The sequence below is a fragment of the Lactuca saligna genome, chromosome 6 (assembly GCF_052625555.1).
Source record: "Lactuca saligna cultivar CGN05327 chromosome 6, ASM5262555v1, whole genome shotgun sequence".
NCBI classification, from domain to species: Eukaryota; Viridiplantae; Streptophyta; class Magnoliopsida; order Asterales; family Asteraceae; genus Lactuca; species Lactuca saligna.
In genome coordinates, this window is record NC_136422.1 from 138,078,215 (window position 1) to 138,090,222 (window position 12,008).

The 12,008-nt window shown below is 34.7% G+C and overlaps 1 protein-coding gene across 1 annotated transcript; it reads right to left on the bottom strand.

Moving 5' to 3' along the window:
- Window positions 1-55: 55 nt before the first annotated feature.
- Window positions 56-3,167, bottom strand: LOC145002940 (uncharacterized). Its single transcript, XM_078962117.1, has 6 exons — window positions 3,161-3,167; window positions 2,983-3,090; window positions 2,789-2,932; window positions 2,004-2,394; window positions 1,559-1,922; window positions 56-709 (listed from the first exon to the last, which is right to left on the bottom strand). The coding sequence occupies exons 1-6, from the start codon at window positions 3,165-3,167 to the stop codon at window positions 56-58; spliced, it is 1,668 nt and encodes a 555-aa protein (XP_078818243.1).
- Window positions 3,168-12,008: the final 8,841 nt, after the last annotated feature.

Below are 12,008 nucleotides of genomic sequence, written 5' to 3' on the forward strand. Positions count from 1 at the left end.
ACAATTTTTAAAATTCCATTTTCAATTTTTTTCTCTAATGAAGTGAACATCTATTTCAAAATGCTTTTGTTTTCTTATGAAAAACTGGATTTAAAGTTAACTTTATGGCATATTCATTATCACAAAACAGTTTAACAGGAGTTAAACTTTTAAAACCAAGATCATTCATAACTTTTAAAATCCACAACACCTCACATGTAACAGAACCCAAAGCACGATATTCAGATTCAGTTGAAGACCTGGATACAGTTCTTTGTTTCTTACTTTTCCAAGAAACAACTGAAATGCCTAAATATACCAAATAACCTGATACAAACCTTCTGGTTAATAAGCATTTAGCCCAATCAGCATCCACATAACCAACAATATCAAACGAACTTGATTTAGACAACACAATACCTCTCCCAGGACACTCTTTTAAGTATCTTAGCAGTCTAAAAGCAACATTTAGATGTGACTTTCTTGGTTTATGCATAAACTTACTTAAAACCTGAACTGCATATCTTATATCTGGTGTAGTCATAGTAAGATAAATCAATTTTCCTATAAGTTTTTGAAACTCAGTTATATTACTAACATATTCTGAATTATCATCATAATCTTTACAAAAAACAAAATTTACCGCCAATGGTGTTTTAACAGGTTTACACCCCAACATTCCAAACTCATGTAAAAGTTCAAACAATATTTTCTCTGATTTAAATACACACTGTTAGTTACAGGTAAAACTTCAATTCCCAAAAAATATTTTAACAATCCTAAATCTTTTATTCTAAACTAAGACTTAAGAAATAATTTGACATTTTCAATTTCTATATTGCAATTTCCAGTCAAGATTATATCATCTACATAAGCCAACAAAATAACAATAGTGTTATTTTTGGATCTAACAAACAAAGAATAATCACTTACACTTTGAACCAAACCAAAAACAGACAAGGAAGAGCATAATTTTTCATTCAATTTTTGTAGAGCCAGTTTAAACCATATAAAGATTTTATAAGTTTACATACCATATTATCATTTTTAGTATGATATCCTTGAGGTGAAGTCATATAAATATCTTTAATTAAATCACCGTACAAAAAAGCATTATTAATATCAAGTTGGTAAAGTGGCCAAGACTTATTAACAATAGAAATAACAATTCTGATTGTAACAATCTAAGCAACTGGAGAGAAAGTCTCCTCATAATCTATACATTCTTTTTTACTATACCCTTTAGCAACTAGTCAATACTTATATCTCTGAACCTCAACTTTTGATTTATATTTAATCTTATAAATCCAACGACAAACAATAGGTTTTCTATCTTTAGGAAGATCAACTATATCCCAAGTATGATTTCTGTATAATGCTTCCATTTCTTCATTCATAGCTTTGATCCAACTAGGATCGGAAGAAGCTTCTAAATAAGTTTTAGGTTCAGAGGTTTATTAAGGTTAGATATAAAGCATCTATTTTCATTAGTTAGAAAAGAATAATTCACAGAAATTTCTAAACCATATTTATGAGAACTTTGTACAACAAAATCATTAAATCTAGTTGGTAAACATACATTCCTACCAGATCGAGTGACTCCTAACAAGTGATCATTAGAAGGATTATTTGGTTCTACATTACTATCCTCAGCAACAATAGATGAAACAGGAACATCCAGATCAATCTGAGGCACATGTGCCTCGTTACTCTGGTTGCTAACCTCACTAGAAGGAGTCTCGACTTGATTGTGGACTACTCCAGCACCATCAGATTGAGGGATTACTCCTAAATCATCTATACTAATGTTTTCTTGAAGAGAACTAGAAACTACTGGCTCATCAAATGAAAATGGATCACTTGGGTTTGTTAATAAACTAGATTTATCTCCAAAAGAAGACTTAAGCTTGAAAGGAAACACTGACTCATAAAATTTCACATCCCTGTAAACAAAAACAAGATTTAAATAAGGACATAAGACTTTATAACCCTTTTGTTCAGAAGAATATCCAAGTAAAACACACTTTTCTACACGTTCAGAAAATTTATCCAAATTATTCAGTTTTGTTGCAAAGCATATACACCCAAAAACACGAAGTTTATCAAAATTAGGAAAAGACTTATACACAAGTTCATAAGGTGAAGCTCCATTTAAAAATGAAGTAGGCGTTCTATTGATTAGGAAAACTGAAGTTAAAATAGCATCACCCCAAAACCTTAAAGACAACCCATGCTGAAACATCAAGGACCTTGCAACATTCAAGATATGTCTATGTTTTCTCTCAACAACCCTATTTTGTTGAGGTGTATGGACACATGAAGTCTGATGAATAACACCTTTATTTATGAAAAAAGACTTCATGTTATGATTTAAGAACTCAGTGCCATTATCAGACCTCACCTTTTTAATTTTAACTTCAAATTGATTAAACAAAATATTAAAAAAAATGCAATAACACACGTAAAACTTCACTTTTAGACTTGAATAAATAAAACCAAGTTGCCTTAGTGAAATCATCCACTATAGTAAGAAAAAACCTAAATCCTTCTGAAGTGATCACTCTATAAGGACCCTACATATCTAGATGAATTGGTTCACTTAAGCACGAAGTCTGATGTTGACTAAATGTAAAAGTATTCCTTGTTTGTTTGGCCTTATGGCAAACTTTACAAGGTGGTAAAGACTCATTGCCAAATTTAAGCTTTGGTTTTAAAGAATTCAAGGCTTGATCAGATGGATGACCAAGCCTACTATTCCATGTTAACTTAGAAACATAACACACAACAGAGTTAACACTAAAAGAATTACCTGAAGGTACACTATCTACATTATAGAGACCCCCAACCCACCATTTCCTTTGATTGTAAATCCTGAATTTTACAAGTATGTTCATTAAACACAACTTCACACTTACTATCTTTACAAACTTTGTGAACAGAAAATAAATTAACACTGAATTCAGGAACAACAAAAACATCAAAAAAAGTTAAGGAACTAGAAACATTCGAATTTCCAATTTTTTTCAATTTTAGCACAAGTTCCATTAGGATGACTAACAAGAAGATTAAGTTTGGATACATCCACAGTATCATATAAAAGAGATTCAGAAGCTGTCATATGTTAATTATCTCATGAATCAACAATTAAAGGTTGAATTAAAAGCATTAAACAAACAAGTACCCGCCATATTAGCACTGACAGATGCTTCTTCATTGCATTGTTTTTCACCAATCAGATTAAGAAACTTGACATACTAATCCTTAGTAAGTTGATGAAAATCAGATTCTCCAGATTCAGATGATCCAGAGGGAACAATAGATGAGTTTGCATTGAAGTTTTTAATTTGATTGTTCTGATTTATTTCATTCCCGGGTTTAAAATCTTTGGGATAACCAATTATTTTATAACACTTTTCAATACAATGCCCTTTTAAACCACAATTCTTATACTGTACAACTTGACCTTTGCTTTTATTACCAATATTACCAGAAGAAAATCTATTGTTGAATTTACTGTTAAAAGCACTAGGATGACTCTTGGAAATGGTTTGAGAGTCATTAGACAGAGACCCATTTCTTTGAAGTGATTCTTCACGAGATATTATAGAAAAATCAGTTTTCACATTAAGAAGAGGATCCATAAGAAGTATATGACTTTTAACCTGATTATATGACTTATCCAGACCACTAAGAAATTGCATGAGTTTCATCAATTTAGCATGATCATTAAGTTTAACAGCAGCCTCATAAGTATACTCTGTGAGACTGGTTAAACCATCAAACTCTTTCCATAAAGCATCTAGTTTATTAAAGTAATCTGAAACCGAAATACCACTTTGTTTTAAAGAATTAATTTGTTGAAGTACATTAGAAACAATTGACCCATCTGTTTTATTGTAAGTTTCAAACAAATTGTTCCAAATTTCATTATCAGAATATGCATGACTAGCATATATAGAGTCACTAATGGAAGATAACAACTAGTAACTGACTACAACATTAGCCCTTTACCATTTAGACACTTTGTTAATCTCAAAAGACTTCTGTTTAAAAGTACCATCAACAAATCCTAATTTGTTTCTAGCTTTAAGGGCCCAAGACATAGAACTCCTCCATATATGAAATTTTTCATTACTAGTTAGTTTAACAATAATAATTGTTGTAGGAGCATTATCAGAAGGATGGACGTAGAGATGATCATCAAAATTAATTGCATCATCCTTTCCACTTCCTTCTGGAGGATCATTAGAATTAGCCAATGTTCTAAATAACGTAAGGCGTGGCTTGACGGCAAGGTCAAAGTTAAGCCATTGCAATCCTTGGCGAGCCATGACATTTTTAAAGGCGTGACTATTTTATGTACATTAAAAAAGATAAATTATATAATTATTGAATTTTATCAAATATATGAAGTTTTTAGAAGTGTTATATTAATATTTAATCTAAAAAGGTTAACAAAAACACAATTATTTTAGGTTTGACAAAAAAAGAACAATATATATATATATATATATATATATATATATATATATATATATATATATATATATATATATATATATATATATATATATAACTCGCACCATAACACGATAAGGCACGCCTTGACACGTTATTTGGACGCCACACTTAACAAACCCGCATTGGACGTTTTCGTAACGGCTACATCATGCCTCACGCCATGACACGCCTTGAGGTGTGTCATAGCGCGCTTTTTAGAGCCATAGAATCAGCCATAGAAACAGGAATAAACAATAAACCACAATATCAAACAAGCAAAACAAAACAATCCAACACTATATTGACGTCCAGATTGTCACCACATTTGTTGGGGTCCAAGACAACAAATATAGAGTCAAGAAATCAATCAACAAGAACCAATATTGAACCAGAGACTTCATGCAACAAGCAAGGCACACAAATATGTAACTGGTGTACACAAAGCACCAGGATCTCCCACAACTAAACTAAGAAATAGTGGAGAAGGGAACAAGAAACTCTGATAGAGGTCCAAAGAAGTTTTTCGTAAACCTGAAATGACCGCTCACCTCCCTTATGGTTGTTCCCTAATAGAGTTATTTCAAACCTGAGCCATTCCCTGACAGAGTTACTTTGACCCTAAAATGGGATTAAGTGAGCAGACCAGACGATGGAATGCTTACACCAAGAGCAAACCACAAATCCTTCAGGATCGAAAGATTTTCCACCAAAACTGCAAGATCAAAAAAAAAACTCGCAGTAACTAGTTTCTTAAGAAAAAATAGATCTAAATAATCAAATTGCAGAAGATCTAACGAGATCAGTTTAAAAAACAAACAAAAAACGATCTAACAAATCGATAAAGAATGAATCAAGAACTGACCTGTACGAAACCTTCAATAGATCATTGATAAAAAAAACAACTGAAGCCACACGGTGGCTCTAATACCATGTAACATGTAGCACCTGGTTCCCGATACGTATTCCTTGTAATTAATAATTTTTATTTCATGCAATTTTCCTTGGACTCGGCGAGTTGAAGGACCAACTCGCCGAGTAGGAGCGGGATGAGACGTGGGGTCTGAGCCGCGAACTCGACGAGTCGGTTCCCGGACTCGGCAAGTAGGCTCTGTTTGGGCAAAAAGCACCCTATTTAAGCACTCTAACTCGGCCTCCTTGCCCCTAACACTTCCAGAAGAGCTGTAAAATGAAACCCTAGCCCCTTTGTGTCCTTATTAGTGATTTTGTCCTTGTGAAGGAAGTTGAAGCTTAAGAGAAGAAGAAGGAGGTGGAAGAGTGCAAGGAGGAGAAGTAGATCCGACATCTACCCTGCAAGAGGCTTCCATTCAGGTAGAAAAGTCCCTACGTTGATCACTAGTTCATTGGATACCGTTTTTGTCCATAATTGGTGGTTTTCAAGCCTTAAAACACCAAACTCCATGTGTTTGTTCTTAATGATCCGAAAGGACTTCAGATCTAGACCTTATGGATGTATTAGAAGCATAAAGTTTATGTGGTTGAAGTGATTGAGGTCCCCATTGAGTGTATGACCTCATAAAGAGCTTGGATTTGCCTTTTGGAGCTTGTAGGGCCATGCATGCACGTAAAGTTTGCAACTTTATGTGATAAGCATGCCCTAGGAACATAGATCTATGGTTTTGAAGCGTTGCATGTCTCAGATTTGGTCTATATGGGAAATGGGTCAAGGGACTCGGTGAGTCCCAAAATGGAACTCGATTAGTTCTTTGAAGATGGCCTTAGACTCAGCGAGTTGGATGAACAACTCGGCGAGTCCTATGAAGATTGCCTGGTACTCGACGAGTCGTTCTTCAATCTCGGCGAGTCAGATGAACTATTACTAAGTAAGAGGGGTTTAGGTGTTGAAGGTCCAACCCTTCGTATCTGCACGCGGAATTAACAATTTAACTTGTAGCAATAGTCCCAGAAACCCAAATCCTCATAAAGGATGCTTTGGTGAGGATTTGGAAGCGTGTAGGAGATCTGCTCATATGGACTCGACGAGTTGTTCTTGGAATCGGCGAGTCGGTCGTGATCCGGTTCTATCGTCCCAAGTAGTGAGTTAAGGGTGACTTAGTGAGTGTGTAACACCGTAAATTTCAAAACAAATTTTTCAAATTTTTATAAAACATAATTTATTTAATATTCAGAAAACAACCATATTTAATTATCCAATTCAAGTAAATACAAAATCCCAAGATCTCAAAATCATAACTCCCATGCGTGTGTACTGATCAAGCCGTCGCCTTCCCGCGATCGTCACTAGTACCTGAAACAATTAACATCAAACAATGTAAGCACAAAGCTTAGTGAGTTCCCCAAAATACCACATATAACACATATTAGCCACTCGAGGCTATAACTCTGTGGGTCCGTGCACCCAAACTCTGTGAACCCTCAGGTTCTAACTCTGTAAACATGCACATCATAAATCACATAGAAATAATGCAGTACAACACATAACATACATAGCATACAAATACTTAATCACATAACTCTGGTTACCTACTCAAGGAAAAGTATAGTGAGAAGACTCACCTCGCGTGTCTCGGTAAGTCGTAAATCCTGAAATCACTAGTGCTCGATCTCCCGAGCTATAGTCCTCCTATAGCACAATACATATCTAATTAACACTTTCCCAACTAAGGTTGACTACTCTTTAACAAGTCAACTTAGGTCAACGCTGGTCAACGGTCAACGGTCAACTTTGACCGGACTCGGCGAGTGCACTATAGCGACTCGGCGAGTCTGAGCGTATACACTGATTTCCCTGGAATCCTCCCTTGACACGTCGAGTATTCTCCTAACTCGACGAGTTCCACCTGGCATGAGTTGTGGGGCCACCACGACTCAACTCGCCGAGTCTCAAGAACAACTCGGCGAGTCCAGCTTGATTCAGTCCACCTGTCCACTCTGACTCCCCCTGACTCACTGAGTCAACCCTCCCCAACTCGGCAAGACCACTCGCTGTGTGGTCGGGGCAATATTCATACTACTCGCAGAGTCTGTTCTTCGGACTCGGCGAGTCCGTGCCATGCAATGAGTCAAACTTGCTCATAAGGTCAGATCCATTCTATTAACCCATAGATCCAGTCCTTCCAAGCTTATTTAGCACGTAAAGTCACTGTCTTGATGCACATACAATATCTATATGACCATATATGATGCTTTTGTCTCAAATACTACAACTCAAGGTCATAAACTCCATTGCTATACATAAAGCTTGATGAGTGAGGCTCTCTGGACCTCTATGGATCCAGATCCAGAGCCTCAACACAAGAAGGGAACTATTTGGCATCAAATCAACCCAATAATGTCCATAAGAAACCCTAAATCCCATTATACTTCACAAAACAAAAGATGATCCGAAATCATACCTCTAGATCGATGATCTAAGCTTCAAATCCACACTATAGCAACCTCCTTTGCTTCCTCTTGTCTAGAACCTCCTCCTTCTTTGCTAAATAACACACACAAGGTCAAGAAATGCTTCCTTTCTCTCTCAAAACGTTCAAGCACTCAAGGGTTTCTCTCTAAGGGTTGGGTGAGCACAAATGACGGCCATAAGGCCCTTTAAATAGGTCTTAAACCCCGAAAATTAGGGTTTCACCACACAACGTGGACTCGCCGAGTCCGGACACGAATCCGTGCCCAATACTGCGATCCTACTTGGCGAGTTTGAGCTCCAACTCACCGAGTCCACTCACAATTTCCAAAAATAACCCAAAATAAATACCTGGAAATTCCGGGCTGTTACAGAGTGGGTTGAGGGACTTGTAGAGTAGGGCCGGGTTAGTAGGAGAAGGACTCGGTGAGTCGGTGCCATGACTCGACGAGTCTAGTCAACTGGAAGTTGACTTTGACCAAGGAGTTGACCTTGGACTAGGGGTGGGTCAGTCATCTGACCTAAGGGTGTTTATGAGTGGCTAATCTATGTTTATGATTTATAGCCAGAGGGTTACCGATTCAGCAGTCAGGCGCTTAGCAAGCAGACTTTCAACAGCTACTTTTCGAGGTGAGTTACCTTCCAGTAGCGGTGGGTCTAAGGCCACAATGTCGGCCCACTAGTAGGAGACGTATGATAGATGATTGTCTTTGTGATATCATCTATGTTTGATACTACCTGATACGTTATATGCTAGCATGATATGTTGTATGTGATAGTAGTAGAGTTCGGTTGTTAGGACCGAAGGGTAGTCAGACACCCCAGGTACGTCTGACAGTATGAGATGATATGTTTGCATGCTGGCTTGTTATGTTATATGAGATAGAGGTAGTAGGAGGGGACCAGTCCCCGAGTTCGGTTGTTAGGACCGAAGGGTAGCTTAGGCACCCCGGATATGTCTGATAATATGTTTATGTTATGTTATATGCGATAGTAGTAGTAGGGGTGAAATAGTCTCCGAGGTTCGGTTATTAGGACCGAAGGGTAGTCAGCACCCTAGAATGGCCGCACGGGTAGGTCAGCACCCCAGAATGACCGTACCGGGTAGGTCGGGCACCCCATAAATGTCTGGCAGTATGTATGTGATATGATTGTATGGTATGTGGTACGATGGGGTTCGTGCTTACAGTTTTCAGTTTTGGTTTCAGGTACCTCTTCAACGAAAGGGAAGGAGCTGGCGCGGTAGCGACACATCATACACACACACATTGGATTTCCGCATTATAAGATGTTCTGGGATTGTACTCTGACATTATTATTATTTTCATGTTTTGGGTTTTCAGATACGAAAGATGTTTTATGAAATGATATGATCGGATGATGTTTTACTATAAATATTTTACAAACCACTTATTTTAAATGAAAATTTTGGGCGTGAAAATTGGGTCGTTACATAACGAAAGTATAAACTCATAATACGAACTTAAGAACACAACTCATTCCCAACATCAACATTTCATTCACTATGAAAAGTTGGTTTTCATCATACAAATACAAATGAAAGTCCTCACTACAATCACACACAAACTCTCATATGATACAAGGAATCAAAACTACACACAATCGTGTTTTACAAAAACCCAAATATGAAAACCCTTTTCTGAAGAACAAGAGAACAAACAAGCGAGAATATCACACAGAGAAATATCTTGAGTTATGACCTAATAACCTTCCGATGAACGTTAAATACATGGGGCAAGATACAGCCCACGGATGGCCCATGGATCCGATTCGGACTTATAACCTGCGTGTTTAAACCATCTGCATATACAATAACATAGATACAACCCCTATAAAAATAATAACTTAACATAATATACCCTGCAATACTATTAATTACACACATGATAAGTTTGCTAATATTATAATACTTTTAACACAAATGATATTAACTAGACAAATTTATGGATACTAAGGAATATAAAATTAAGAACTATGGCCTATTGAGTCAAGTAGAAAAAGATTAGACTAAGGGTTGCATCGAGTTGCAATGACCAAATGCTTCATCCTTTAGAGAACAACTTTAAAGGAGAAAACAAAATAATAGAAAAATAGTAACGATGCGTTGTGGAAAATAAGCGAACATTCAGACCTTGGTTTTATTTATATATTTATTTTTTAATGTTTTGCTATTCCTAGACATGTAACAATATTGTAAAAGTAAACATAATTTTTAAATAAATAAATGAAATCTATATATATATATATATATATATATATATATATATATATATATATATATATATATATATATATATATATATATATATATGGAAGAGTTATATGGAAAACAAAAAATCCTTAAAAAACCGTAAAAATCATAAAAACGCATAAAAAAATATTTAGAGAGCATATTTTTTTTACTTTATATTCTTAAAAACCGTAGCTTTTTTTTTATAAATTCACTGAAAAAAAATTTTAAAAATCATTTTTTTTTTATTTATCTTTTTTATTATTTGGTTTTCTTTTCAAATTTTTTTTAGCAAATTTATATAAAAAGGTGTGGTTTTAAAGAATATAAATTAAAAAAAGAAAGATTTGTGATCTCTAAGTATTTTTTTTATGTATTTTTATGATTTTTAGGGTTTTTTGTTTTAGCCACTCATTTAATTAGTCTCTAAACATAAAAGACACAGTGACGAACTTGTAAATATGATATAATAGTCTTCAATCATAAATACGTAAGTGTAGAGAATTAGATAACAGTTGAAATTTATTCTAATTGATCGTTTATCATCCAAATTTCTCTTCCAACCTTTAACAATCATCCAGATTTGTTCAATTAAATCATCGATCAACGTGATCCTATGTTAATCAATCATCGATATTCGTCAATAACACGTGTTGACAACAAAAATTCGTTTTTTGCTCTTGCAATTCAACCTTCAATTCTGCCTGAATACGAATATATCTTCAACATCTACGATTAATTATACTCCCAGCATCATTAGAACAACATCATCGATAATCAACAAAAAATTCAATTTGTATCATTCATTCAACATCGATCATCAAATAAAACATCGAAATTAAGGTTAGAAAAGATCAAATCATTTTGTGTTTGAAAATTTTCATATATTTCTCTACCAATCTACTATTTGTAAGATTTAAATAGTCAAAGTATCATATTTATCACATTTTTAAAAAAGTTAACTTGTATGCACTCCAATTATTTGATGAAATGCATAAACTAAATTACCACGTTATATTCACATATGAATATGTTTTCTCACATGAATCAACATGTGATTATTAAAACACAAAACAAATATGCAAGTCTGTATGTTATTCATATGTGAATAACATATAAAAATTATATATATTTCTGAAAACACCTTGTAATATTCATATATGAATATACTGTGCAATATTCACATATGAATATACCAACTATTATTCATAAGTGAATATAAGATCTAATATTCACAAGTGAATATAGTATGTAATATTCTCATGTGATATACCATGTAATACTATATAATATTCATATATGAAAATATCATCTAATATTCATAAGTGCATATATCATCAAACATTCACAAGTGAATATACTATGTAATATTCACAAGTGAATGCATCGTCTAATATTAAAATATGAATATACTATGTTTATTATATGCTATATTCATATAGGGTAAATTACACCATTCGTCCCTCGTGCATGTGCCGAAAAGTACGTTTAGTTCCTATTTTTAAAAATTAACTCGGACTGTCCCTTATATCGTAGAAAGGTGCATGCTTCATCCTTCGTTAGTTTAAATCTACATGTTTCATCCCCTGTGAGACTTGAAATGATCAAAATGCCCTTTGTAATTTCTTTTTCATTTGTTTTTAATATTTTTGATTATTTTTAATTATTAAAAAAAATTTAATTAAAGTTGTGGGTCCACCTATTTTGAAGAACACTAAACCACTACGCTCATCAGACGCCTGCAACACCATCGAAAACCTGCACAACCACCACCGGAAACATAGACAACCACCACCATAAATCTGCTCTCAGCTCACCCCACCCCCTTTGAAAACCACCTGTCATCGCTCAATCATCACTACCAGAAAACCCAAAAAATATTAACAAACCAATTAT